Source organism: Branchiostoma lanceolatum, chromosome 4, assembly GCF_035083965.1.
Source record: "Branchiostoma lanceolatum isolate klBraLanc5 chromosome 4, klBraLanc5.hap2, whole genome shotgun sequence".
Lineage (NCBI taxonomy): Eukaryota > Metazoa > Chordata > Leptocardii > Amphioxiformes > Branchiostomatidae > Branchiostoma > Branchiostoma lanceolatum.
This window is the reverse complement of record NC_089725.1, coordinates 274,070-302,021: the sequence shown is the minus strand read 5'-3', so window position 1 is coordinate 302,021 and position 27,952 is coordinate 274,070. Positions and strand designations below refer to the sequence as shown.

The 27,952-nt window shown below is 38.9% G+C and overlaps 1 protein-coding gene across 2 annotated transcripts; it reads left to right on the top strand.

The window, feature by feature from the left end:
• The first annotated feature begins 352 nt into the window (after positions 1 to 352).
• LOC136432156 (vacuolar protein sorting-associated protein 54-like) lies at positions 353 to 22,488 on the top strand. Of its 2 annotated transcripts, XM_066423167.1 has the most exons (25): positions 353 to 1,080; positions 1,256 to 1,548; positions 2,158 to 2,254; positions 2,745 to 2,779; positions 3,194 to 3,322; positions 4,803 to 4,945; positions 5,351 to 5,450; positions 6,077 to 6,219; positions 7,388 to 7,514; positions 7,963 to 8,070; positions 8,594 to 8,649; positions 8,990 to 9,086; positions 9,468 to 9,964; positions 10,844 to 10,970; positions 11,216 to 11,347; positions 11,715 to 11,844; positions 12,169 to 12,204; positions 12,775 to 12,835; positions 14,601 to 14,706; positions 15,357 to 15,444; positions 16,020 to 16,132; positions 16,579 to 16,668; positions 17,300 to 17,407; positions 18,111 to 18,205; positions 18,712 to 22,488. In XM_066423167.1, the coding sequence occupies exons 1-25, from the start codon at positions 816 to 818 to the stop codon at positions 18,809 to 18,811; spliced, it is 3,276 nt and encodes a 1,091-aa protein (XP_066279264.1). In that variant the 5' UTR covers positions 353 to 815; the 3' UTR covers positions 18,812 to 22,488. The 2 variants fall into 2 exon arrangements, with proteins under 2 accessions (XP_066279264.1, XP_066279265.1); XM_066423168.1 differs by lacking the exon at positions 12,169 to 12,204 and having other exon boundaries at positions 354 to 1,080.
• Positions 22,489 to 27,952: the final 5,464 nt, after the last annotated feature.

The following is a 27,952-nucleotide window of genomic DNA, read 5'->3' as shown; positions in this document are numbered from 1 at the left end:
TTTTGAATAAAATAGAAATACATAAATGCATAAGTAATGTTACTTAACGTTATTTTTAACTGTTACCGTTAATTATACAACACCAGCTTTAACGCTTTGATAGTATGATAATGATAACAATATTGATATCAATGTGATGAAAATCAGTAAAATATTAATACGTTGTTGAAGGATGTTTTCAATAAACATACAAATAATTTTCTTTTAGCTAACGTTACACTACCTTGTAAAAACTTTGAATTAATTTTGTTTGGGAAAGGACTGTTAGTCAGGCATTGAACTGACAAAAATAAAATTGCCATTTCCAAAGCTCTCTCTAATGTGTAACATCGGTTTAACTGCTTGGCATATATTGCTTTATGTTTTACCGGTATCACGTTTTATTAGAATACCACAGTTTTGCTTACATGTTTATTTGTGACTTTTATATCCGTAAACAAGAATATTTGTTGCTGTCAGTGCCACGTCCGCTGTGGAACTCTGGGAAATTTCCAATATGGCCGCTGGCTGAAAAAAAATGAAGGAGTGAGCGAAGAAATCTCGAAAAACAACATTTTTCTCGTCTTCCACGAAGAAAGCCGTGAGTATTCCCCAACACATGACATGGCACGTATCTATTTCAACAGAGGAGGGCGTATCTTGGTCAGTATATGCTGTATATGACGGAAAAGGAGAGCGAACATTGCGAGTCCCAAGTCTTCGATCCACTTGTAAAGAAACGATCACAAGATCAGAGTTCATCTTCGGAAAAACATCTCTGCACTTTGGACGATTTCTGGTTTGAGATGTGCCGGTGAAAGAGAGGTTTGATTCCCATGGAAGCTACGGGAACGCAGAGACCGCCTGCCGCCGTTCCCAGTCGCCCGGTGCCGTTGCGATGCGCGGTGTGTTCGGACCAGTCTCGGTTCCAGACTCGGATGGAGCTGGGGAAGCACCTGCGGGAGAGGCACTGCGTGCGGGAGGGCGGCTCGTTCGTCTGTCGGTACGGCGCGAACGGAGTCTGTCCCACCCTGCCGCTGGAGGGGGTCAGCGATAAGGACTACGTCGATCATGTGGTCAAGGAGCATTTATCTAAAGATGGTAAATATGATTTTGTTTCATGTGTGATTACTACTCCTGCACTGTAGTTACTAATTATGGACATCCAAGAGAGAAGAGTTACTATATTATATATTCAACAGAATGTACATGCAACGTTAATCAATGTATTTGTTAATGAATGTAACAAAAATGTATTTGTATCTCTCTCTAACAGGTGCAATCAGTGCTTTACGGAGGTCGTCATCCCAGACATCCCCGAGCCCCTCCCCCTCCGCCTCGGAACCCTCCGTAGTGACCGACCAGCACAGGTGGACGGTCTACAACTCTCAGGTCAACCTGGCCGCGGTCCTGAACGACCCTCGGAGGAGCCGCCGCGAGCACGACTTCTTCACCAAGACGTGGGGCGAGGACTTCATCGAGATCGGACCTGAAGACATCCCCCCGTCCTTCTACCTGCCCAAAATCACCAAGACTCACTTTGAACACTACCTGAAGAGTGTCAGACATGTGAGTCATGGAGAAGTGTACTGTACAAAATCTGTAGTAATTTTATGTTGCTTTATACTGATTACTAGCAAGTACAAGTATCATTGGTACAGGATACTCCCTGTAATTTCCATTGAGCCATTTGAGGTGAAGCCCATTGAAGAACCAAAAATCTTATCAAACAAATTTCATTGATAGCAAATTATATTTTGCAAGTTTTGCATACTTTCTTGTCTTTCGAACCATACACTTATATCATAGATCATATTCAATGCATAAAGTAATAGGTCAATCAATATTTATCACAGTTCATTCAAGTAAAATATTGACTGATCAACGGTCTCCAGTCAGTGCAAAGAGGGCCTAAAGGATATACTTCAAAATCTATATAATCATAATTTTGTTGTAGTATATGGGTCTAAAGTGAGTCTCATTCTGGTGAAAGAAGTAAATTGTATTTAGCCCAAATAAGAAAAGTGTTATGTTAGGCAAAATTTTGTTACATGTGTATATCCAAGACAATGCAATGAAACATTATTTTGAACAGTGTCCAGTTATTTTGAAAACTGCCCAAACATTTCATTTTGGTTTTATAATTTTGTTATGTTTAAAGTGTTGTTTTTTCCACAGAGATATGCCGTACATCAACAAAACAAACACAAACTGCCGACCAACTCCCCACCGTCAGCCCAGACAATCGCACCGGTACCCTTACCCAGGCATCTAGGTAGGCACATTTAGGTCTACATGTGTTGTAGTGATTTGTATGGAATCATTTGTTATGACTTATGTTCAAGATGTATCATATTGTGTACACCACAACACATAAGTCACAGCCCTGCTGGAATGGGGGTGTAGAAATGGTTTGAGCATGGAAATAGGCAAAAAGCCATTGAAGATCTCTGTGCTTTTGCTTCAACTATCCTGTAACAGCTGTTGCAACCTTGTGTAAGTTTAGAATCTAGATATAACCTACTTAGGTATAAGTATGTCTGTTTACCAGCACAATGGGAATAGGCAGCAACAGCTTGTGTACTTATATTGATATTAATAGTCTGGAGAATAATACATCAAATAGTTAAGTCAATGTACCTTTCTTGTATGCATTTTGATCATTAAAATGGGAAAGATCTCTGTTCTTTTACACAAGGTAAGATTAGTTGTGCAAATGCCCTTGTTTTGTACTAGTAATTATTTTCTTGTTTTCTACACCACAGACAAAGGAAAGGCTGATCTGGAGCAGGTTCCAAAGGTAGGAAAGTTTCTCTTACTTTTTTGTGTAAAGAAAACAGTGCCATTATTCAAGATAACAAACAAACAATACAGTTAGTGTATATTAATATTCCCATGAGCCAAAAGTGTAGCCAGTGGTACAGCCAAACCTGTGCAAGTGACCACCTCTATCTGCATAAGGACCACTTGGCCAATGTGACTGCTTTTTGGTGGTCACTTTGATAATTTCCTCAATTGACACAAGCATTACAATTCTTGTCTATAGTAAGATTTTTTTGGTCCCCTGAGTGGTCTTCTTGGGCAGTTTTAACTGTATTAGACTTATTTTTAGTTATGGCCTAAACGTAGTACATGTACATCTTAGTTTCTACAGTTACAAGTCTTAGTAAAGGTGTTGGTTTATGATTTTCGGTTATTTTTACATCCTCTTTAGATCTTTATGCAGCCCAATTTTGCTCTGGAAAACCCAGAAACCTTCAACGCAGTCTTGCCATGGTCCCAGTTTGAACCAGCCAAAGACAAGGAACAGGGCAGACAGTCTTCTAAACTTCTTCAGGAAAAGGTATATGATTATGAGATGAATTATACTTGTATATGTAAATGACTGAGTACCCCCGTATATTTTTGTTTTGAAACACAATATACGTATACAGTGTACATGTATCCCAATATATGTATTGTGCAGTCCTTTATTTTGTACACAAGAAATACCACATGTGCCTTGTACGTGAAATCACAACACGGCTATTCTTATTTTCTTCTCTTTATTTACATGGGTAAAATACCCGTCAAAGCTTGGATTTGATAACTTTGTAAAGAACTTCAACTACATGTATAAACTTCTTATAAGAGTCTGACTCTAGATCTGTCACACTGTTGTCTTTTGCAACTGTATTCTGCCAAGTGTTTGTAAACGGGTTTGCTGTTGTCCTCTGTTTCTGGATCAGTGGCATTGCACACTATATTGTTTTACTAGAAGAAGGCTGATTTTTGTTGTTTTTTTGCATGTTGTTTTTCACCTGTGTTGCAGACCACACGTTCACATAGCTTGCCTGCTGGCTCAATCACTAAACAGCACACGCCAGACTTCCCTGTTGTACAAGTCCTAGGTTCACCCAAGCTAACTTTGAAGGTTTACATATTGATCTGTGGCCGTCTTCATGATTTCCTCTCCATTCATTTCTTTCACATTACACAGCAATAATGTTTTCAGAAAGTACCACATTTTATTTAAAAGAATGACACAGGTAAACGATAACAATAATGTATATGTCTTCATTCAAGTGACGTATAATTTTTTTGGGGACATATTTTATCATCCCTTTTTTTATTCTGGACATGTTTGTTTTGTTTATTGAACCTTGTAACCTTTGTTATACTCATGCCAAGCTCAAAGGGACAGAAGCAGAGGTAAGGAAAAAATACCCCAGCAGTTTGTGCTGGCACTTGGTTCCCATTTAAATTGTACAATGTTTTATGTACAGTATATATGGGAACATTGTTTTTTTTATTTCAAAGTACTGTAGTATGACTATTGATAGCAATCTGCCTAAACGCGATGGATATTAAAAAGTATCTTTAAATTTTTTTTGAAATTTGAGGAGAAAATCACCTACATGTACAGGACCAAAATTGCTTCTAAAATAGTAGGCTTTGAGCATAAAATGTCTATTCTTTTAGAAGTCTATTCTTTTGACATGTACAACAGTAGGTCACAAAGCCATTTGTGATTACATACTGTAGAATTGTAGCCTGACTAATCGCGCTCCTAGCGGCCGGCCCCACGGTTACTGCCCCCTAGAGGGAGGGGTCATTAACCTCCGCCAGCGAGAGATCGTGTAAACACAGGCTAATAAAATTGATAATATTTTGATATTTTCTTTGAAGAGAACAACCAAATTCATATTGGTTCCTTTTCAGTGCTTGGCACTTGGCCTGACTTTAAGGCACAGACAAAATTCTGAGCACATTCAAACTAGAACAAAAATAAAGAAATTTTTTTTCCAAAATAAATATTGTATTGTTGTTGTGTTTTGCTCCAGTTGAGTCACTACCTGGACATCGTGGAGGTTCAGATAGCGCGGCAGATCTCGTATCGCTCGGAGGCGTTCTTCAGCGCCATGGCCTCGCACGACGAGCTACAGGACAACATGAGCCACTGTCTGTCTGCCATCAAACAGCTCAGGTCAGGCACAAGACTCAACTTTAACAGGGCTTGAAATAGCGCCTGCAAATATGGCCCGATTTACACAGAATTTCACAATATTCTAATGTTTTTATGTTCAAATGTAAGTCTCATCGCTTTGCTTTTTTATTTAGTTGTAGTTAAGTTTTAATACATAAGTAACAAATTATATTCTATACTGACTGTGATTTTTTAAACTTTTGCTGTGGTTTTACGTTCGCTTTTTCAAAGGTGACCAATTTACCTTGAACTTAAAACCACTGCATAAAACACTGTGCACTGTGTGACTATAGCGCTTACATGTATGTGCACTGAAAACCACTGTGAACACTCCATTTTTCCTTGTTGTGAAAATTAATCACCATGAACAAGGTATTTACTGTAACATTATTGTATACCTTACAGGGACAGGATCCATAACATAGACTCTGTGCTAGCTAAAGGGTCCCTACAGCTTCTACAACTGTCCAGAAGCAGACAAAACTATACAAAACTCTACCATATGGTAAGTACAGGAGTCAAATTATTATGTATCTTTTTTAAAAGAAATTATAGATTGCCTGACAGATATTCTAGTATACCCTGTCACCATGGAAACCAGTCCTCCCAGCCACCAAGACCATGGTAACAGACAGTTCTCAGTCTGGTTCTGATTGGTCCATGTTTGCACATGTTTGCCATCAAGCCTGACCAGTGGAAAGTGATTTAGTCAGGCTACCCTTAGATATATGTTGTGTCTTGATGGCAACTTGACACTTTGTATGTTTACCAATGAATTTTTGTCAATTTTGCTTGCTACTTTGATGTTGTCAGAATTTAGCCCTGCTAAACTAATGCTAAGTGCTTAGTGGAGAAAGCAGTATGTACCATATTCGAAGTCTTTGGTATGACTCGGCCGGGATCGAACTCAAGACCTACCGTGTGCAAGGCGAACACTCTACAAACTAGGCCATTGCACCGGAAGTTGAACACACACATCACTACCAGCGGACCAGCCCCCTGCTGTAGTGACTTGCACAAATGTGCGGCCCAAGGGCTACAGAGATGGGTGCCAGCCCTATGTGTCTTTTTAAGACGCCCTGGTCACATTAACTTTAAACTGATGCATTTTGTGTGTGTTTTTGTCCCCAGATGAAGATGATGGCGACAGTTCACCAGACCCAGCCGATGGTCCAGGTTCTCCTCTCCACCAGTGACTTTGTTGCAGCGCTCGACCTCATCTCTATAACACAACAGGTGCTGGCCAAGGACCTGGCCGGGATACAGAGTTTTAGGTAAGCCCTCTGTTGTTTTTTTTGTTTTGTTTTTTGTTTGTTTGTTTGTTTGTTTGGCATGACTGGTAAACTGCCAACACAGTAGTTTCGTACTGTAAGTACAGGTGAATTTTTTGCATCTAACTTATGCAAGACCAGACAATAGGGTTTGATGCACTCACACTGGGATTGACTCCTACTCTTTGTGTGCATTTTATTAAACATGGGGGGTTTCTTTAAAGGCATCCAGAGCATTTTATGAGGCTTGAAACTTGGATAAAAAACTCCAATTTCTAGTCATTCCTACACATAGTAAGTGTCAATAACACTATACCATTACATATCGCCATTAAGGGAGCAAAGAAACGATATCGTTGTGTGGTGAGAACTGATAGAAAATCCAAGCCCTAATAGACTGATCCTGACTGTCCATCACAATTAACGGTTTGACCAATGAGAGAGTGACTTCATGTCCGTCAAATATTTGCATTTCTATGTTTTAATTTTGCATTTCTACGTTTTGACGGAGGTGGGCGGGGCTATGGTATCGGTCTATTTACAGTAGGCGCGTGAAACTAAAAGATCGCCATGCAGCTTATTTTTGTGCCGCTTTTGAGCACTTTTGATAAGAAGTCCGCACGCAAATGTGGTAAACAGTGGCATTAAATGTCAATTTCATACAGATAACAGCAACTAGAATATTTCCAGTTTTCAAGCCTCATAAAATGCTCTGGGTGCCTTTAACACATGGGGGGTTCTTTAACATGCACAAAATGTGGTTAGCTGTCCTCAAGCACGGCTCCTCCAGCTTTACATCCCGTCTGACAGTACATCCCTAACTGAATCTAAGTACTCGTTTTCACCTGAGTCAAGGGAAGAAACAGGTGTGAAAGTGACTTTCCCAAGGGTACCACATCTGGGCCCAGAACCATTAGTTTCTAAGTCAAAAACCACAAGACCATCTTTCCAGCTTTTTCAAAGTCATGAAAAATATCGCACCAGGTCCTTATTTTAGATTTGCGTTGTGGAAGGAAATATCCCAAATAAATTTGTAATATTTGCATTATGTTTATCCTATAACATTTTTATGATGAAAACATTGTTGGATACAATTTTGAATTATGCAAATTTATCAGCAGCTGAAGATCTAGACTCAAAGCATCCTTTATTTGTTGTAATGTTTGAACAGACACCTGGGTCTGCAGCTGTGTGAGCTGGAGCGGGTGATTGACAGGATGATGCAGGAGGACTTCCAACGCTACGCTGTGGAAAACTTAGCACGACACAAAGACGACGGAATTCAGCTGTTTGAGGAGGTATGTGCAGTACAGAGGCTACACCTGTTTGTCATTTACTAGTGCATGAGATGTCCTAGCAGAAACCTCCTTTTCTTGGCTATTAAAGATAATTTTAATACCATCAAGTCATTCAATCCTGCCCACCTTTTGGTGTATAGGGCTGTGCCCATCTCTTTTTCTATTGCCCCTGGGCCACACAGGCCACCACAGCAGTGGGCTAGTCCACTGTGACTGGTAGTGATGTGTGTTCAACTATCATACTCCTCGAACTCTGACCTCCTGAATGCAAATTGATCACTCTGCCCACTAGGCTATTGCACTGGAAGAACACCCATAAGATAATCACTCTCAGCGGGTAGAAAACACACAGTCTTGTCTTCCACAGCTGGGCATTGTTTTGAATTGTTGCCCAGCTGTTTTTGAAGTTATTTTGTTTTTGTTTTGAAAGTTGTTTGTTTTGTTCTAGGAGAGGTTGACTTCCCTGGTGTACGGGTTGCTACGGCAGCACAGATTTGGGTTCCTGGAAGTGATGAGAGAAGAAGCTGCAACTGCAATAAAGGCAGGCATAAAACAGGTTTGTTAGATTATTCTGCTATAATGTTATTGAAACTTTGGAGCCCAACAACCTTGTAATGGTATATAGAGAGTCTTCAGGTCATGTCAAGGCAAACTGAGCTATTTGCATCTTAATGAATTATAGTCAAGTGATTTGGGACATCTAGAGATCTTCTGACTCTCTCTAATCATCTCTCTTAAGTGTGTATAGCATGTAGCTCCCAGAAGAGCCCAGCAGAAGAATGCATAAAAACCTTTAAGTGCTATTGGTAGCCAATAAAAGAAAAGAAGAAGTGTGTACATTTGAGCTACAACCATTGAAATGCAAATCAGGGACACCAACATGGTGGTCAGTTTTAATCTTGAAGTCGCTTTTCCACTACAAAATTCAATTTATGATCTCTCATAATTTTGATTACAAGCCCGTGCTTACATTGTTATTTTGTATATGTCTGTATTACAGTAACTGTAACAGTAATTTTTTGGGATTCAGATACAAAATCTGATACAATTACCCAAAACTCCTGTTTTCTTTGTTGCAGACTGTTGCAGAATATGTGTCCCAAGTGGACACCATTGACAATGAGTCTGTTGGAAGGTGGGTGTTGAGTTAACCTTTAGCACACTGAAGCAGCCGTTTAGCACCCAATTCTCTATTGGTTACAGAGATAGGCAGCAGGAAGACGGTTAAGATACAGTTTTGGTTATATTTAACAGCGGTGATAGCATATTACGCTTTTGAAAAAAATTCATAAAAGTTTTTTTTGTCAGCAAACATTGCTTATTCATAATTTTCTATTTTGTCAGCTTCTATAACAATATGGTGTGTTCGTAACTTAACTCTGAAGATTGATTTTTTATTGTTAAACACTTTATAGAATACATTTCTGACTTATGTGATATATATTTTTGACCAAAATGTGTTCATCTCTGTCCAGCCTTGCAGATCAGATGCGCATGTTGAACTTCCAGCAGTGGTTGGAGATGTTGGGAGAGGTCTTCACTAAACTACTACTGTTAGTCAGCAGAGTCAAGGTGGGCAAATACATTCTGCACAAAAAGTTTGGAAACTTTGATTTGTTCAATCATTCCTCTGTTGTTACTTTACAATTGTATAGCATTATGTATCGCTTGAAAGCATATTTATTAAGTCTCTACAATGTTACCAGCTTTGTCATGATCCTATATTATGTACATTTAAAGGTCAAACACCAGAGCTGACTATAGGTTCTGCTTCAGTACAAAGGAGAGCCACCAGATAGCCCAAACTCTAACCATTTCTTTAATTGGACAAAACCAAACAACAAGCCAAATATCAAGCCATTCCTAGCTTTAGTATACTGCTTGACCGCAAACGCAAACTTCTTGGCAAAGGTAATGAACCCCAACAAACAAAGATGTATTTTTCATTTGCAGATGACAGCAGCTGTCATTCAGGGTGTAATACACCTGGCAGCTGGCAGGGGGCACTGCACCACTGAAGTAGGGGTGGCTCTAGGAGTTTCCAAGGCCAGCCGACCTGTATCCACCAGCACCTCCCAATCCTCCAAACCTGAAGCAGAGGTACAAGACGACAACGGTCCGCTGGAAAACTCACATGAAGAGTTCGTCAGCGAGGAGAACCGAGTCTTGGGTTTCCATGACGACCACGTTCTGACCAATGGGGACATTGCTGCTTTGTCAAACTCTGAGGAGTCGAGAACTAAAGAAAGAGAAAGTAAAGCGTCGGTTGAACGCAACTGTGAAAACTCTGATGAGAAAACACAGCAGAACGGAATCGATAGGACAGACCAACACTCCGAACTGCCGTCCAATGACGTGGCTGGTACCACGAGAGACGACGCGTCGGAAAACTGTGGTCATTCCGTAGATGAGGATGATGGAGAGGATGTGGGATATTATCTGGAGGACAGGTACGAGTAAATGTCGACTTTTATTTGTTTTAGAGAGTTTAGAGGTCTCGGTCCATATAAAAGAATGATAGGAATATCATATATCTAAAGGGAAAGTGGTTACAAGCAGTTTAAGAGCTTAAGTCTCTGAAGAGTTGACGTAAGAATGTGTAGTCAACATTGTATAACTCCTGTCTGTTTGTTTGTCTGTCTAATTGCAATCTGTTGTTGAAAATACCTGACTGAGTGTCCTGGTGCATTTCAGTTTTACATTCAATTTGTTAAACTGTATTTGTTGGATGTCTCCAACAAAAATTGGAAGACAAAAAGAGAGAGTCCCTACCTACTACTGAGCCTAATTTTTTACCCTCAACTACGTATGCAAATCGTAAACACAACATCAACCTTCCTACTCATAGTCATTGTAACATTTCATGGCTGGAAATCCTGGGTGCATTTTTCTGCACCCAAAATTGGAACTATGCAGTGGCCCACCTAATTTTTGACTCTGGGTGCACCAGCGCACCTAGAAATCTTTGTAGTCTATAGGGAAAAGGTACATTTGTACACTAGTATACACAATATTCTTGAAAGAAAATTAAAAAAACTTTGCTGTAGCTATAGGTTGTTTGATTGATTAAAATTTTGAAGTTTATAGAATTACATACTAGGTTGAAGCTCTTAAAAGATGCAGTCAGGTTTGTAATCATGTTTTGCTGACATTCTACTTGAATTAGTTTTATGTTGTGCACCCAAAGCTCTTCCTGTGCACCTAAATGTTCAGGTTAGGTGCAGGTGCACCAGTTAACGTGTTTTCAAAAATGCATTTCGAGCCCTGCATTTGCATGTTGAAATGGATAAAAACTTTGGATCCACGACTCTGTTGTTTTCTTGCTGCAGTGAGCACACCGTGTACCTGAGTGAGACAGACTATGTTAAGGTGTCGGCGACCTTAAAGGACCTGCTCTGTTTCCTGTGTGACCACTCCCACGACAGGTGTCTCAAGCTGCTCATGGCAAGGTCAAAGGTCAGTGACCTGTAGAACATTAGGATGCTGCTGTTTTTAAAATACATTACATTCTCATTTCAGCATGATGCCGTATTCTAGCAGGGGATTCCAAAACATTATCTTGTATATACATTATAATTTATAATTGTCATGCATGTCAATTTGTGTTAACATCACTTAGATTTTATGTATTATTACTTGCTTTTCAGTCATACTTTTTACTGACTTTTTAAAGCTAAAAGTTTTTATCTGTGACTTGTTAGGATGGATTTTTGGAGAGACTGACGTCCAGTGAGTTTGTCCAGTTGTCCCGTGCAATAGAAGGGTTCGTTAAGGACTGTGAGGAGGTGTGTGGCAGGAGAAGCACGTCGTTAAGGGGAGGCTTACAAAGTCAGGTTAGTAACTTTATTCATTCAATTTCATTCATTCATTCATTCTTTCTACTGAGGTTTAAAAATTAGAACATTTTGCTGTTTGGGAGTAAAAAAGTCCTCTTTTTTTTTTCCAGGCACATTTAAAAATCGAAATTGTTTCTTTCCAAAACCTGAATATCTGAATTGTGCAATATACCTCCAGCAGTCTTAGATTCAACATTACATGTATGTTACAATATACAGTACAGCTTTATTTAGAGCATGCTACCCACGTGACAGCAGAATTATGCTGTTACATTTTCCCTCTATGTGCAATTTCTTGATAGAGCTTGTTTGCCATTGATTCCATGCATTTATAATTAACATGTCAATTCCTTTCCATCTCCAGGCCAACAGATTTGTGAACAGGTTCCACGAGGAGAGGAAGACCAAACTGAGCCTGATCCTGGACAGCGAGCGGTGGAAACAGACGGACGTTCCCGTCGAGTTTCAGGAACTGGTCAACTCCGTCGACAAGGGTAAGACTTGCACGACCTTCGACCTGCATGCTGTTTCGCAAATCGTGGTTCGGAACGTTTGAATAACTGCTACACTGCCCAAGACAGTGACGTTTAAAAGATGATACATTCCTGCATGAAACATTTTCTCACAAGATATGTTCACAATATTTTGTACGTTTTGCATTTTTCGGCTCCCAACAAGGACGTCCTTGGAATAGATATGTATAGTTCAGCAGCAGAGAAATTTGCAGATGCCACAAATTTCTTCAGAATGCAAAGAAAACTTGTCCTGAGATTTTCAGAGAATGCTAAAAGTTGTGTGATGTGCATGTTTGCACCTAGGTGTGGTACCACCCCCTACTACCAAGCAGAATGCCAGTAAGTAGTGTACTTAGTAAAACAATTTTCCTTCCTCATACCCCCTAGTTTGGGACCTGGGCATTCCATTGATTTCTAAAACGCAATTTCAAAATGTGTAACAGCGCGGTCACATTCGTCGTAGGCCGTCATACGGTTTTGATGTCCTAAAATTTTCAAGCAGGCTGTGACAGAACCAACCACCGACAAGGATCAAAGGCAGCCTTTTCCATAACAAGACAGCTGAATTTTGTACAACATGTGCACGGCTATCCCAAGAATGTGTTCAGTTTGCGATCGTATGATGACGATACAACGAATATGACCGGGTCCTTGCGAAATTTGTTCCTTTTATTGGCGAATGTTGGACAAACTTCTTTTCTTTTTTGTTGCATGAACTGAACTCAACTTTTGCATGGCACGGGACAAGGGATCTTTGGGATTGGTGGCATTTCACTCTTTTTTTTCTTTTTGGCATGGCTAAAAACCTGGCTGCACTCTACAGTTCATTCTACATTTAGTTTGTATACAAATAAGCAAATGTCCTCCCCTTGAAAGGGATTTAAGTCGTCTTCCGAATTTTTGTTCCAGTCACAGAGAAGAAACCAACCGAGTACCTTCTTGTGGATGGGCAGAAATTTGCTGTTGTCGGGTAAGTGTTACTGTAGTGTTACCGTACAATCGTTTATTTTTGCAGGGATTCAATTTTATGTTAGAAGAGGAAAGGAGGTTTTCTTGGTATCGTAAGTTTGCTGTCTAAACTAAACTGGAGTACAGTAGTGATAGGAGATGCATCTTTGCGAATAGAACATCACTCAAACATTTAAAGATATTCGGTACCTTGTTTTGAATTTCTGTTACCAAGGAATGTGATTTCACAGGTTGAAACCTTCAGCAGTACCAGTGTACTTTCCATACTACAAAACACATACTGTATAAACAGTACTGTGACCCTTTTCATGGTATTGAAACAGCAGCCACAGCACTTTTCATGGTACTGAAACACCATCAACAGCACTTTTCATGGTACAGTTGACTGTGTTTTAGTACCACCAAAAAGACTATGATACTGTTGTTGGTGCTTTAGTACCACAAAAAGTACAATGATATTGCAGATTGTGCTTAAGTACCATGAAAAGTGTCAAGGTACTGTGGAGGGTGTTTCAGTACAATGAAAATAGCCACAGTACAGTTGATAGTGTTCAAGTACCATCATATGTACCAAGGTTCAGTTGATGGTCTTTCAGTACCTTGAAAAGTCTAATTATACTGTTGATGGTGTTCTAGTACCATAAAAAGGGCCATGGTGTTTGTTTTTTTTGGTGTGTTTTTTTCCACATTTTTTATTCCATCATACATAAGTAAGTATTCCATCATACATAATTGTACCACATAACAGCACGATAACACTACACATTTACAATTAAAAGATATATGCTAGTAAACAGTAACAAGTTGAGCCATGGTGCTGTGGAGGGTGTTTCAGTACCATGAAAAGTGCTGTGGCTTGTGTTTCAGTACCATGAAAAGTGCTGTGGCTTGTGTTTCAGTACCATGAAAAGTGCTGTGGCTGGTGTTTCAGCACCATGAAAAGTGCTGCTGATGGTGTTTCAGTACCATGAAAAGTGCTGTTGATGGTGTTTCAGTACCATGAAAAGTGCTGTGGCTTGTGTTTCAGTACCATGAAAAGTGCTTTTGATGGTGTTTCAGTACCATGAAAAGTGCTGTTGACGGTGTTTCAGTACCATGAAAAGTGCTGTGGCTGGTGTTTCAGTACCATGAAAAGTGCTTTTGATGGTGTTTCAGTACCATGAAAAGTGCTGTTGATGGTGTTTCAGTACCATGAAAAAGCATCTTGACACTTATTATTGCAGGGGAACGCCATCAGCAGTTTCATGGTACTGTAACATTACAGTTTTCATGGTACTGAAACATTGACAACTGCATCATGTCACTTCTCTTGGTACTGAAATGCTATCAATAGCATGATGGTACTTTTTATATTACTTGAACACCATCAACAGTAACATGGTCCTTTTCATGGTACTGAAACACCATCAAGAATGATGTGGTACTGTTCATGGTACTAAAAAGTATGTATCATATTGTATTTCCCTCTCCTGGAAGAGTGGTTACTCTCTTTTTTTGAAGACGTTATCTGCAAAATAATCATCCTTTAGGTAAAACATGAGTCAACAGATACCTAGGCGAGTATAGTTACTTTTGAACCTAGTTGGGAACCTAGAAAATCGTATCGTTCAAGAATTGGCATTAGTGATCCAACACATGCATACACAATGTACACTTGCACTGGCGTAGATTTAGACCTGAAATAGGAATGAGAGACTAGCCAATGCTGTTCGTTGGTAGCCAGCTGAAGGAGAGTAGTTACTCCAGTGTTGCTGTGTGTCCTGCAGGACTGTGCTGCTGCTGCTGAAGATGGTGCTGGAGTACTGTCAGTGTGCTGATGACCTGCCGTCCGCTACACCCGACATCCTCACAAGACTAGTGGAGCTTCTTAAGGTAATAAAAAACATAACTATGCATCAAGAAGCAAAATTTGTATTTGTTCTGCCACATGTTATCCAAAAACAAGCCTGCATGAATAACTATAACATACTGCCATTTACTGCATTTACAAATGTACAATGTCATGTAATTGTAGGGTACCCGGTGGAATTATGAGCATTCCTTTATTAGCCTTAGTCAAAAGTATAAGATATGATAAAGGCAAATTTAGTAATTTGTCAAGAGTAATCAATGCACTCTTTTTTTCCTCACTTTGAACAATTATTAGATATTCCATTACAAAATTCAAACACTTAGAATACTGTCAAACCATGTTTTCTGTTACGTTGATGAAGGTTAGACATCCAGGTAATAAGATACGCCAAAAATAATCACTCAAGCAACTGGATAAGATTTTGAAACAGTCAGACGTTTCAGACAGCATCCACTGTCTTTCGTCAGTGACTAACAATAGGACTTAGAACCTGGTATAAAACCTAGATATAAAACCTGGTGTTCTCAGTCCTATTGTTAGTCACTGACAAAAGACAGTGGATGCTGTCTGAAACGTCTGACTGTTTCAAAATCTTATCCAGTTGTTTGAGTAATTATTTTTGGCGTATGTTTTCTGTTTGATGAAATTTGACAACTCTTTTCTCCTGCAGCACTTTAACTCCAGAAGCTGTCAGCTGGTCCTGGGAGCTGGTGCCAGACAAGTCGTGGGTCTGAAGACAATCACCACCAAGAATCTTGGTAATAATGACTATCATATAGAGGTCATGTCGAGTGTTTTCACTTTCTTTTTATATCACTGAAGCATGACCACCATGTTGGTCACCTGGATTTGCATTTGAATAATAATAAACCAAAGCGTAAGTGTATGCAGCATTTAAAAAAAAATCAGTTATCCTTTATTATAATAAGTGTTCTTCTGGTGTTCACTTCTACGAGTCAGCATCATCATCAGTTGACGTGCTTTCACACCGTCGGGGTTATACCGCCCCTTACGGGATGACATACCGTTTCGTTGGCTGGCGCATCCCGTCTTGGTGATACAAGATGCGCCAGTTCTCCCGTCCGGGTGAATGGTGTAAGTCACTGTATGGCTGATACGAGATGGAGGTTTGCCAGTCATACACATAGTTCTTTCAGAGGATCAGAAATCTCTTACTAGATGTCTGGTAACACTTGATTCTCCTGAACAGCTGCATCTGCCTCCATGTCACCTATGATGTCACTGTAAAACGTTCCATCCTTATTTAGTCCTTCGCCATGTTTGATTGTTAGAGCTGATACTGATGACGACTGTTGTCTCCCTCCCTGCCCAGCCTTGTGTTCACGCTGCCTTCAGCTCATGGTGCACCACCTGCCCATCGTGGAGGAACACTTCAGGGCCAGGCTGCAGCCCAAGCAGCAGGCCCTGCTCAAGTCCTTCCAACAGGTGGGTCACCCGACATGCACGATGCTGGAAAGGGTCGCAGTCCTCAGGACGGGACGTTAAGCTGTGGTCCACTGTTCAACTTGTCAAAAAGAGCGAGGGGAATTTCCCCGGTATAATGAACCCTGTAACTACTATTATATATAACATCTGTCTTCTCTGTCAAACAATTTACCCCTACTCTTATTGATAAGTGTGGTCGGGTCTTTAATGTCTTCAAGATGTGGCTCTCCTCAAACACAGGACCTTTCCTTAAGGCTCCATCCAGGAAGATGTCGCTAACCACAGCTAGGTACTCATTTTCATCTGAGTTGAGTAATCAAGTACATTTAGGTTTAATAAGTCTTTATCCCAAGGGTTCAACATTGGTGCCTGTGAGGGATTCAAACCCTGAACCTTTAGATTCTAAGTAAAAAATCCTAACCACAAGACCACCTTGCCACCTCCAGGTCATTAAAGACTACAACGATCACATCCAGGAGATCGCCAGCAAACTCATCGCTATCATGGACGACATGTTTGAGAAATCCCTGGCAAAAGTAAGATCAGAGTTTTACTTTTGATAGGCTTAAGTACAGAAGGTATCGCTAAGAGAGTGTGGAACTAGAACTTTTTAACTTTTCATTTTAGAGTAAATTTAATGTAGTTAGTACTTACAAAAAATGTACTATCTTTTTTAGAATCTGATGTGCTTTCCATGAGTTGGCCGTTGTCAGTTCTTTTGTGTTGAGTTTGCTTCTGTGCCCGATATGTATGATGACTGTGTACAATCATGTAGATATACACAACCATGTACATGTGTGTGAAATCACGGCTAAAACATGTACATTATATTGTGTACAATAATGATATATGTATTATGTTTTATTTATTTTTCATGTATATATCATGTTAGCTCACCCGCCTGAAAATGGTTGTGGTAACTTACAAAAAATGCTTCAGAATTAGTAACTATATCATAATTTTATGGTGCTAGAATAAGAAAATGAAATTGAAAAGTCAACAGTAGGTAACTAGTAAGGACAACCTCAAGCCAACTGTACACACTCACGCCACATTTTCAGAAAGTCCTTACTATTTACCTACTGAAAAGTCAGCAGTATAATAATTATTCAATGATTTGAATTGTTAGTACCTAGTGTGACTTTTGTTCTAATGTTGAATTCCCAGTGGGAAGCCAAGGCCCCCATGCCGTCCTCCACCTTCCGCAGCATCTGCAAACAGATCAGCAAGTTACACGAGGCCATCGTGGACCTTCTACCTCCAGAACAGATCAGAGTAAGGCTGGCAAATCCACACTTTGTTCTAGGTTACATTTCACAGAGCATTTTCATTCACTAACTTCATATCAATGAAGTAGGCAGCTACTGGCGGCCATGTTGGTGTCTTTCATTTGCATTTCAATGGACTGTAGCCAAAGCGCAATTGCTGTGTTCATTTCCTTGTTGGTGTCAGTATGATGTCACGAGAAAATGATGTAATGTTATGGTCACATTTGCACCAGTGCCTGTGGGGGGTGTAGCCCCTGCCGGGCTCTGAAGCCAAAAAATGTGTCAGTGGAATTTGACAGCCCGATACCAGGAGGCTACTTATTAGTGTTTCACAATTAGCTTACGGCGTCTATTTGTTACTGCGTCACCGATTTTCTGAGTTTATAAAAATCCAGGGCCTGGTCATGCTTGGTAGCCGCGGGCTGTCCCACTAGGCCACGAAGGGTTCAAACCTAAAAGTGCAGAAAAAGAGCCGCTAAACTACATAGCGGGGCCCTTTTTTCCAATTGTGACCGTAGTGTTAGAGATTGTTCAAAATCATTCCTTCATTTATCAATGTGTAGATGTCACTGTCGAAACAAAAAGTCATTACGAGGAAAGGTAAAAAATTTTGTGCCAGAAATTTAGGTTGAACATCTCTACGTGTCCATAAATATTATTCTATAAAACAATTGTCTTAAGGTGTAATTTTTGTTTTTCTCTCTTCCCAGGTCTTATTTACAAGAATTAACGTGTCCTTTAAGAGCCATTTACAACAGCAACTGGTCAGACTGAATGTTACAAACGACGGGGGACCACAGCACGGGTAAGGAGTCAGGACTTTTTATTCCCAGCAAATTATAAATAAAAAAATGTTAGGCTTACCATAGATGATCATAACAAGTGATCAATATGTACAATGCAAAATGAATTTCACTCTGATATCGGGAATTCTTTTCGGCACATTTTTTTGGTGGGGGGGGTGGTCCAATACTTTTGTCTGACACAAATATCAAGAATATCTGGTATACTAGTGCACAACAGTACAACATGTACAGGTGTTCAAGAAAAGGTCTCAATACCACTGTGTTTTTTTTAATGTGGTGGTTTTATGGGACCGTCCTGTTGGAATTATGAGGGTTTGCCTTACAAATGTCTTTATATTGTATATTGTTTTATACTTTAATATGTTTTTAACCTGGGGACTATTTCAAGAAAGTAGAAAATATTTTTCTACACTTGCAAGCTGCAAACAAAGGACGACTGAGTGATGATGATGATGAAGTGAGTGTAAGCTGTGAGGCTCTTATTGTCTTCTCTCCTGCCCTTCAGACTGGTGCAATCAGACGTAGCTTTCTACTCGGGCCACATGCAGGCGCTCCGCGGCCTGGCAGATGTGGACCTCCACATGCGAGACATCTGGGACAGGTGACAGTGGGAGGAGCTAACACCACCCACACACCCACCCCTGCAAACACAAAACAGGCATCCCCTCGGACAGGTGACAGTGGGAGGAGCTAACACCACCCACACACCCACCCCTGCAAACACAAAACAGGCATCCCCTCGGACAGGTGACAGTGGGAGGAGCTAACACCACCCACACACCCACCCCTGCAAACACAAAACAGGCATCCCCTCTACTCTTCACTCAATGGTCAGGAGTGTACATATTCATTTCTTTGTGAAATGGTTTATGTGCAAATCAGTAAGTGCAAGGTACTATTCCATGTTTTTTTGTCTCCTGCAGTTAAACTGATCATTGTTCAAGTTAAAGGGGATCCATACATTTGATATTGACTCAACATCTTCACTTTGGAATTCTATGACATAAACTATAACCCGTCTTTTACTTTTAATATTCTTTATCTTACTTTCCGTCCCATTAAATGGGAGGTAATTTTTTAGTAAAAGAGGTCCACATTGGAAATTTGTGATGGACTTATTCCACAGGGGCAGTTGATTTTGATTCTTTCAGAAACTTTGTATTGGTGATAAATTTTCACATGATAAATTTAGTTGTTGAAAATGGAATGTTGAAATTGTAGAGATTTTAAAGAAGATATTAAATCTGAATTTATGATTCCACCTGTGTGTGAAGTCTTCGTTATATTGCGACAAAATGGCCCTTTGAAAGAATGAAATGTACATGATTTATGTGCAAAGCAGTTACATGTAAATCTTTCAGGTGTTAATTCTTAATGTGCAAAAAGCAGAAGCCCACAACATGACCCTGTATTTAAAGACTTATACACTATGTCAGTATTCATCAGTACACAGCAGTATTCCTTGTTGATACCTTCAACTTCACACTGATCATTGTCTGTATGTCATCTACATGTAGTTCTGGGATGTGTGCTTGTATTTAAGTTTGAAAGGCAATGATTATCATAAAGTATATGCATGGATAACTTTCCATGAACATTTTCATCGTGTTTCTCATGTCCATCCTTTCTTAGTATTTACTCCATCATACTCCCCAACGCTGCTGATGTAGGGAGAAAGAAAAGACAATCTTATAGACTGGAATCAGTTCATGACATTACAAAAGACTTCACCCCTGTGGTGTAGCCAAAAAAAGAACAACAGATGTTTAAAACTTTGGTGAACAGTTGGTTCAAACTTTGGTGAACAGTTGGTTCAAACTTTGGTGAACAGTTGGTGTATGAAAAGTCGTTTGGAGAGAACACTCTTGCAACAAGCTGTAACTACTTTCAACAAATCATTCTGAGGCCTTTGGCCCTGCCAGTCTGTTATAAATTGCTACCTTTCAGGTTTTGTCCACACAACAGTTTGAAAGCTTCAGTTGCCTAATTTTGTGCGGCATTTCAATTTGCTCAATTTTGGAAAGTGGATAATTGCTCACAACACCCATTTTGTTATTACAATGCCAAGTGGAGATTGGAATGGCCTTTAAATGTACTGTATCATTAAGTAGTCAATGTGGCTTTTGAAGCATACTACAAAAAGGATGTTTGTGACAGTTTTTTGGTAATATTTGGGATGTCCTTGAACTTAAATGGCCCTGGCTGGTGAGTCGTGACTATCACAAGTTAGTACGCATGATTCAATTCTGCCACAACAGAGTATCAGTGTTACAGCAGATGCCAGTCGCTGGGAATTTTAAGAGTGTTTTCACCCACTTTCCATTGTGATGCAGCAGGCAGAGAATAATACACAGTAACTGAACTTTAACATTTCATCCCTCAAACATTGTAATGTTTCTTTTATTGTCTTAAAGCTACATGGCTGTAAGTCTTGTTTTTTAAGGCATTGTACAACTGTAAATATAATCTGCATTATCATTTCATTTCTTTTAGTAAACTTCCTCTAGTTAGAATAACAAATTCTAGTTTGCAATTTGTTAGCAAAAAAAGATGTTGCAAAAATCACCTGGTACTTAGATCACCAATCACATCAGCTGTTACTTTTGAAACATTGCTGTTTTTTTTAGTGTGTGTAGCTTACTGTCCACATAAAATGTGTCTTATATAAATCATAACTGTTTTATCCACAGACTGTACATCCCCAAAAAAGCAAAGCAGTTAGTAGTAATCGTATTATGTATTTTAAAATCTTTTCATGGGTGGTGGTGTTACAATCCTTTATTGTTGTAACAGTTGTTGTCACATATTTGAATCTAATATCTGGAGTAGCAGAGTCAAATCTCAACATTTGTTTCATTACAATACTAGCAAATGATGCTCATGTATATATATCTTTATATAATATATTTCTGTTGTAAATTTATTCATGAAAGTTTCCATTTACTTGATGATGAACCTTTGTGCATATAGGATGAGTTTATTCTGGGTGCAATATGCTCACCAATTTGTCCATGTTACTTTGAAATTCATTATAGTACTTGTCAGGATTGTTTGAGCTAAATGTATTTCTGGAGACCATGAATTGATTCCCTCCATGGTCATGGAATTCATGACGTTTGATGGTGAAATTCACGGCTGATGGACTTCTTCTCAAAGTCCACGGTCATGGACCGCATCACTTTTAGTAACGTAAAGATCTCGGCCTTTTGTACCATACCAAAATTGAATTTGTGTGACACTCTATTTCATATGATACAAGATGTAGATTTAAAGTATTATCTGAAAGGCAGTTGAGCAGACAAAATGTTTTAGAAATTTTATCTGTATCAATTCGTTGAGCAATCTGTCAAATCTTGGGTCTGTCAGTCTTAGCTTCAGTTATCCCATGGCCATGAAATACATCAATCTGTGGTTTCCGGATCTACCTGATTGTACATTGTAAATGAAATGTTCCATCATTGTGTAACCTTTGTTTATCTTTTGTTTTAGATTCCTTGTTCAGTAGATAACTTTGAACCTTCTTGCATTGAAAATAATTTTTTTCTTATTTCGGAATTGAAAAGCTATCTACAATACCTAGAAATTTGAAAATTTGGGCTAGAATATAATTCACAGCAGTCCAAGCTTGAAAAGACCATACCCCAAAAAAGAACCTTGAACCGTGTCCAGAATTGACCCATCTGTACCTTTATTTCAAGCTTAGTATAAGATTTGAATGTATTTTCAGGAGCTACACAGTGTAATGTTTTCTTTGAATCACTTGCCATTATTGTGTGAAAGAAGAATTTGTGCAGTGGGAGGTCATGAACTTTCATCACTTTTTTTTTCTAAACTGACAATACAAATTCAATTTACTTCCTGAGATACATTCAAAGGGAAATTCAATAAACTTTGGAAAAACGTGTACTTAACGGTATACAAATGTACCGTATAACATAACCAGGATCTAAGAGAGAAGTGACATAATTTTATGAGGGTACAATTTTAACCTTTTGCACCGACTGTATCATACGCTTGCACACGACTGTTTGCAGCAATATCGTCTTAAGTTTCAGCAATATCCATCTTGATTTAATTAGATGATTCCCTGTGCATAAAATAGAATGGGGCGAGAAATCGGCAACGCTGTTAGTAATGTGGAAAAAGTGCTATAAAAGTGTGCAGGTTCGAGGTTATGAGACCTTCAATATTGTAAATAATTCTGTTCTTAAAGAATCTGTAAAGTTTTAGCATATGAAAGTTGCTGCTATTCCAGGTATGTAATAAAGATATTTTAGACTCATTTGTTGTGCGTCATTTGCTAGAAATGTTATTGTGATTTTTTTTTATTATCACATAAAGCTCATTTGCATTTGTCCTAACTATTGTAGTATCTTCTTGTTTAGAATAGTTTGTATTTTCCATATAACAAAGCGCAGCCAAGGTAGGATTTGGGGTTCACCATAAAACGATTCTAATGACCAGTAGAGTCCATTCTGAGTCACCGCGAGGGTTTGATAATAATATTTGTAATCATTTTGAAAAGTTTCTAATAAAAGAATATCTGACTGACAATAGTTCTAATTTTTTCTAATCAAATACAAAAATATGAATTTATTTAAATTTGATTAGATAATTTAGAAATATTTTGAAAGTAACTGCACAAAAACCTCTTTATTTGTTATAATTTCTAAACATCTATGTGATTATTTAACTTTTAGAAATATTAACAAGAAATGGTAGAAAATGGTTAACAATGGTAGAGTGGTGATTGCCCCCATAAAAGTAGGTGCTAATCTGGCCCTTCTGTCTGCCTTTGTACATCTTTAGACTTCACTGCAGGACACCGCCTGGTCCTTTGTGGAAAGCATTATTCCGTAAACTTCGCAAGGATGTGTGAATTGCTTTCTTCCCAGCCCTCTGACCTATTTATAGAGATGTTACAAATAATGGTAGAAAATGGTAAGAAATTGTAAAAAATTGTAAATAATGGTAGAATGCTGTTACCATTATTTAGAAACCATTGTAAATATCATATTCTACATCATGAATATTTCTAAAGTTTAAGAAAACTTAAATATTTAGAAAGTTGAAATCACATTCAAAATATTTCAAAAGTATCAAATCTCTTACACAAATGATAACAATAACTTGAAAATAGTTCTAAATTATGACAATAACAACCCTCGCGGTGACTTGGAATGGACTCTAGTATATATACCTACACATTTCTTTGATATCTACCAGTTCTTCAAAATACAAACATTCTAGCTGCTTTTCTTTGTTTAACACCGAGGAACAGGGCCTGGCGGTTTCATCATTTTGCATTTGGCCTCATGAAATAATCATGAAAATCGTAACTTTCCAACTTTTCAATCGATTTTAGCACTTTGCGGCCGACTACAATTATCATTACATACACTCAAAAGTCAATAACTATTATTTGGCTGAGTTAACCATGTAAAAGGTTCATCAAACTTTCATCACTAGATTGATTTACAACTTGTTTTCTAGCTGTTGGACGAATATCGGTAGCACTTTGCTGATAAACGGTGAAATTACACTTCGTCCAATTTAGGATGACGCACTTGACATGGGACAATTTACGAAAGACATCAATTTTACAAGTGTTTTGCAAATTTATAGGGCTTCTTCGTCAATACAGTTGCATTTGCGTCAAGGGTTCACGACCATTTGAGACAAAAATACGCATCTTGTTTTGGTCTTATTTGTTTTCTAATTCTCTCGCTGTACCAAAAGAGAATGGATTATTCGCAGTTCTAAATTTGTGTCAATTTTGACATACCTATATGTATCTGTCTATTTGTTTTATCATTTGCCTTGTTTGTTTTATTAGTTCTTGTGTCTACGTGTGTATTTAGCGTGCGCCATGGCTATAGGATATCTTCATCTTATTCAACAAACCGATAATTGTATCTATTGTTTCATGTTGGTGAGTTGTGTAGTTTTGGGGCGGGGGGCATTTTGACAATCTTAAGGATAGATTGACAAATTGTCATTTGGCAAATCTTCTCCTAATGTAATACAATACCCCGGCACGCGTTTCTACTTTCTAAGTAGTAATAAAATCTAGTGATAACGTTATGATTTCTTTTTTACAGCTAACGTTACTATGATACTATTGGTCTCATCCTTTAAAAACAAATACTAGCCGTGGTTTTCAGCGAACAACGAAAGGCAGGTTTCGTAATTACAATAACTTGCGTGCTATTCCAATTATTCATATATTTGAAAAACGATCAATCATTGTCAGAAAGTACAAAAACCAAGTAATAAAAATAAATTGGTCCAGTCGTATTGATAAATTGTACACGCGTTTGGAAAAGGCAATGGTTACAGATCCCCTGTCGTGTGACTCATCTCTCAGCGGAGACATCGCTCAACAGACGTACCTCAGCTCTTCCGGGGGGTTCTAGTATTGACAGAAAGGTACGTGTTTGTAACCTCCGAGTAGATTTCGGAATAGGAAATTGCAAAGGTTAATGATCGGTAACAGTCTTTTTTCTGACAATACTATAACAGAACTGTCAGAAGAGATAAAAAAAAGGCAGTCACAAATCACCGAGAAAGACGATTTTCTACCCCCGAATCTGTTTGGATAAAATTACTTTTATTTGGGCTAGATGGTCACAGTCACATATCACCCGTAGTATACTGGGGAGGACCTTTTGCAGCATGAGTTCCAAGCTTAGTTTCACACAATAAGATGAATAGTTAACAACTTTATCACTACAGCGGGGGGCTACTCCACTGGTAGTAGTGTGTGTTTAACTACCATACACTTTCCCAAATGCTGAGTGCTAAGCAGAGAGAGAAAGAAGTATGTACCATGTTTAATGTCTTTGGCGTGACCGGGCCGGGGTTCGAACTCATGACCCACCGTATGCAAGGCGAACACTCTATCCACTAGGCCATTGCACCGGTAAGATGAATAGTACGAACATATATCATTATTGATGATTAACATCTGGAAATATTTTCACATGAAGAGACAGCATAAAATGATCATGTTTGCACACCCACTCCCTTTCTCCCATAGCTTAGTCAGCCGTAGGGGCAGCATTTTTTTCTTCACAAGAACAGCTTTATTGCATGACTATTGTGACAGACCCAATGGCAACTCGTACATACATGACAGTTTAACTATTGCTACTATATAACAATTTGACGCAAAAGATCGCAAAGTATCTTGCGCCATTCCCAACAATTCATACATCAAGCGAAATATTCTTGCAATGTGGAAAAAAGACGTTTATTAGAATTTTGACAAGTTATTGCAAAATTTTTGACATATCTCCACCGAGGAAAAACCGTGCCGGCACCACAATAATAACAATCTTAACTAACCTCTCTACACTTTCATCGCTTAAATTGTAATCAATCAAATGCACTTGGCAAATGACGATCAATCAAATCGAACATGCAAAATACAAAGTGGTTGCACGATGGCCTTGTAGCTACGGTTATTGACTAAGAACCTGTAGGTCCTGAGTTCGAATCCCTGACAGGTCCCAATGGCCCTTGGAAAGGTACTTAACATTGATTTTCTCACTCGACTCGGGTGTAAATACTTCGGTTAGGGACGTCCCTCACGATCGGATAGACGCTATGGAGGTCCCGTGTTTGAGGGGAGCTACTCGTCAAGCACGTTTAAGAGCTCACCAAAGTTTTCGAGAAGAGTTGGGAACGCAGCGTGAAATGTTCAGTACAAACGTTACGCCTTGAGGTGGTTTACTGAGTATGCAACACAAACAAATAAACAAATAGATACAGACAAAATAAAGTTGCATCAAGAAGGTATCGAGAAAATCCCGTCTGACACCAATGTGGAGTGACGAACAGGCTATGCAGTAAGGCCACACCATCTTGATTTTATGGATGACATCCTCTGGCGACCCCAAAACTAATGCGTGCGGGCGAAAAAAAAAGAAAATCCAGCAAAAAAAGAAAATGCTGCTAAACCACAGGACTACTAGTACAAATCTGATATTGCGATCAATACTGGTATTGCGTACATGTAGGTTGTCCTGTCCATCATAGCAGACTCAGCGCAAGTGATTGATTTTTAATATATTGACAAGAACGACCAAAGAAGTATACTATTAGAAGGTATTTGGCTCCAAGGACTGTGGATGATATATGACTGTGATGAGAATACTCATATACACCCATAAGGGCAGTTTCAACATACATGGCATTGAACTCCATATTAAGCATTCCATGGTTTACGCTCACAAATATCACTGTGAGACCTCTGCCAATCCCTCAATTCCTCTCCCATGTCTCTCATTATTGCAAAACTAACGTGTGAGAGCCACTCTGAAAAGGTCGTGTTTGAAATTGTCTGGGCGATACTCGCTGGCCGCCGCGATCCTCTCGTACAACTGTGCAAACGCAAAATCCCCCTAGCCAACATCGATGGCATACCAATCCACAAATACGCCCCAGCTTTCCGATAAGCCGGCACAATGCTAGCCTTTTGCGGCAATCGCGGCAATCTAAGTCAGCAAGTTCCGGAGTTTCGTGTAGCCTTGGAGGAGGTGATTTTTTTGACAACAGGGGAAAATCAATGCGCGCGCGGATGTCATCCATAAGATTAAGATGGTGTGGCCTAATCATTGATTAATATGATAATACCATTGGATGAATGCTTGCCCAACAACATGATACAAAGTTTGGCAAGTTTTTTGCATAAATCATAACATTTCTAATTCCTTGCCGATGCTTATAAAGAAATCAGGCAATTTGAAGAAATGTTAGCCGCTGTAAAAGTGGAAAACAACTTAACGGTATTGAACTTGGTTTAATCACTACTTTAAAACACCGTTTACCACCACCCGGCAATCATTCACTCCTGAAGGTTGTCACCTGTGACAATAGAAAATTTGTATGACGCACGCCAACGTGACATCGGCATTTCATATATATATGACAATGTTTGAAGTACATGTCATCAATCTTCAGTGAGCTACCAAGACGAGACAACGGCCAGCTGACAAACAGGTGAGAGATGTAATTTGTCACGTCAAATATGGGCCATTACAAAATGCATTTGTCTGAACTTTGTATAGTGGTGTATTGGATAATGTACATTGTTGTTTTTGACTCCATGTACCCAAACATGAAATGAAAAGATGTTGAAATATATCATTATAGTTTTCATTGAAGAATAGTGACTTTCATTGTTGATAACAGAACCTTTTTTTACAATATATCTGACACATAGGTATGAAATGTAAACATCTAGAAGCAATAGTTCAAACCCAAATGCTCAGTCCAAATCCAATCTGCTAGGTGTCTTACATGTACGTTTTGGGACTTTGTTTGGGTTGGTGTGTGTCGGCGAGTGTTTGAGTGACAGCTAGTTATGTTTGTCAGTGTTTGTCTGCGAAGACAAAGAGTTTCAAAATACGGCTATTAGCTTTATGGTGTGACAGCAATGTATTATACGTCTATCTTGACAGATTTAAGGACATTCAGACACAGTAGTTCAAATACGCAAGCTAGGTCTTATGTAGCAATCTGATACATGTGTACATTCTATGACAGGTTTATATAAAATGCAAAATAGAATAGAGGTTTCATGTTGCTAGGCGCTTTAATACTTTACAGTGATATCCAACATTACACATTTTACCAAATGTAGCGTTATAACAAATTGAGTCTGAATTGAATTTGGCTTGATACTTTTATTAGTAATAAAATCCAGTCCTATCTGAGTCGTTTAATTTATAATCCACACAATT

Excerpts from the sequence above, each read along its gene's own strand:
- LOC136432156 (XM_066423167.1), top strand. The coding sequence starts at position 816 with ATGGAAGCTACGGGAACGCAGAGACCGCCTGCCGCCGTTCCCAGTCGC. Across the intron at positions 1,081-1,255 it reads GGAGCATTTATCTAAAGATG|GTGCAATCAGTGCTTTACGG; the intron begins GTAAATATGATT and ends TCTCTCTAACAG. Across the intron at positions 8,650-8,989 it reads GACAATGAGTCTGTTGGAAG|CCTTGCAGATCAGATGCGCA; the intron begins GTGGGTGTTGAG and ends ATCTCTGTCCAG.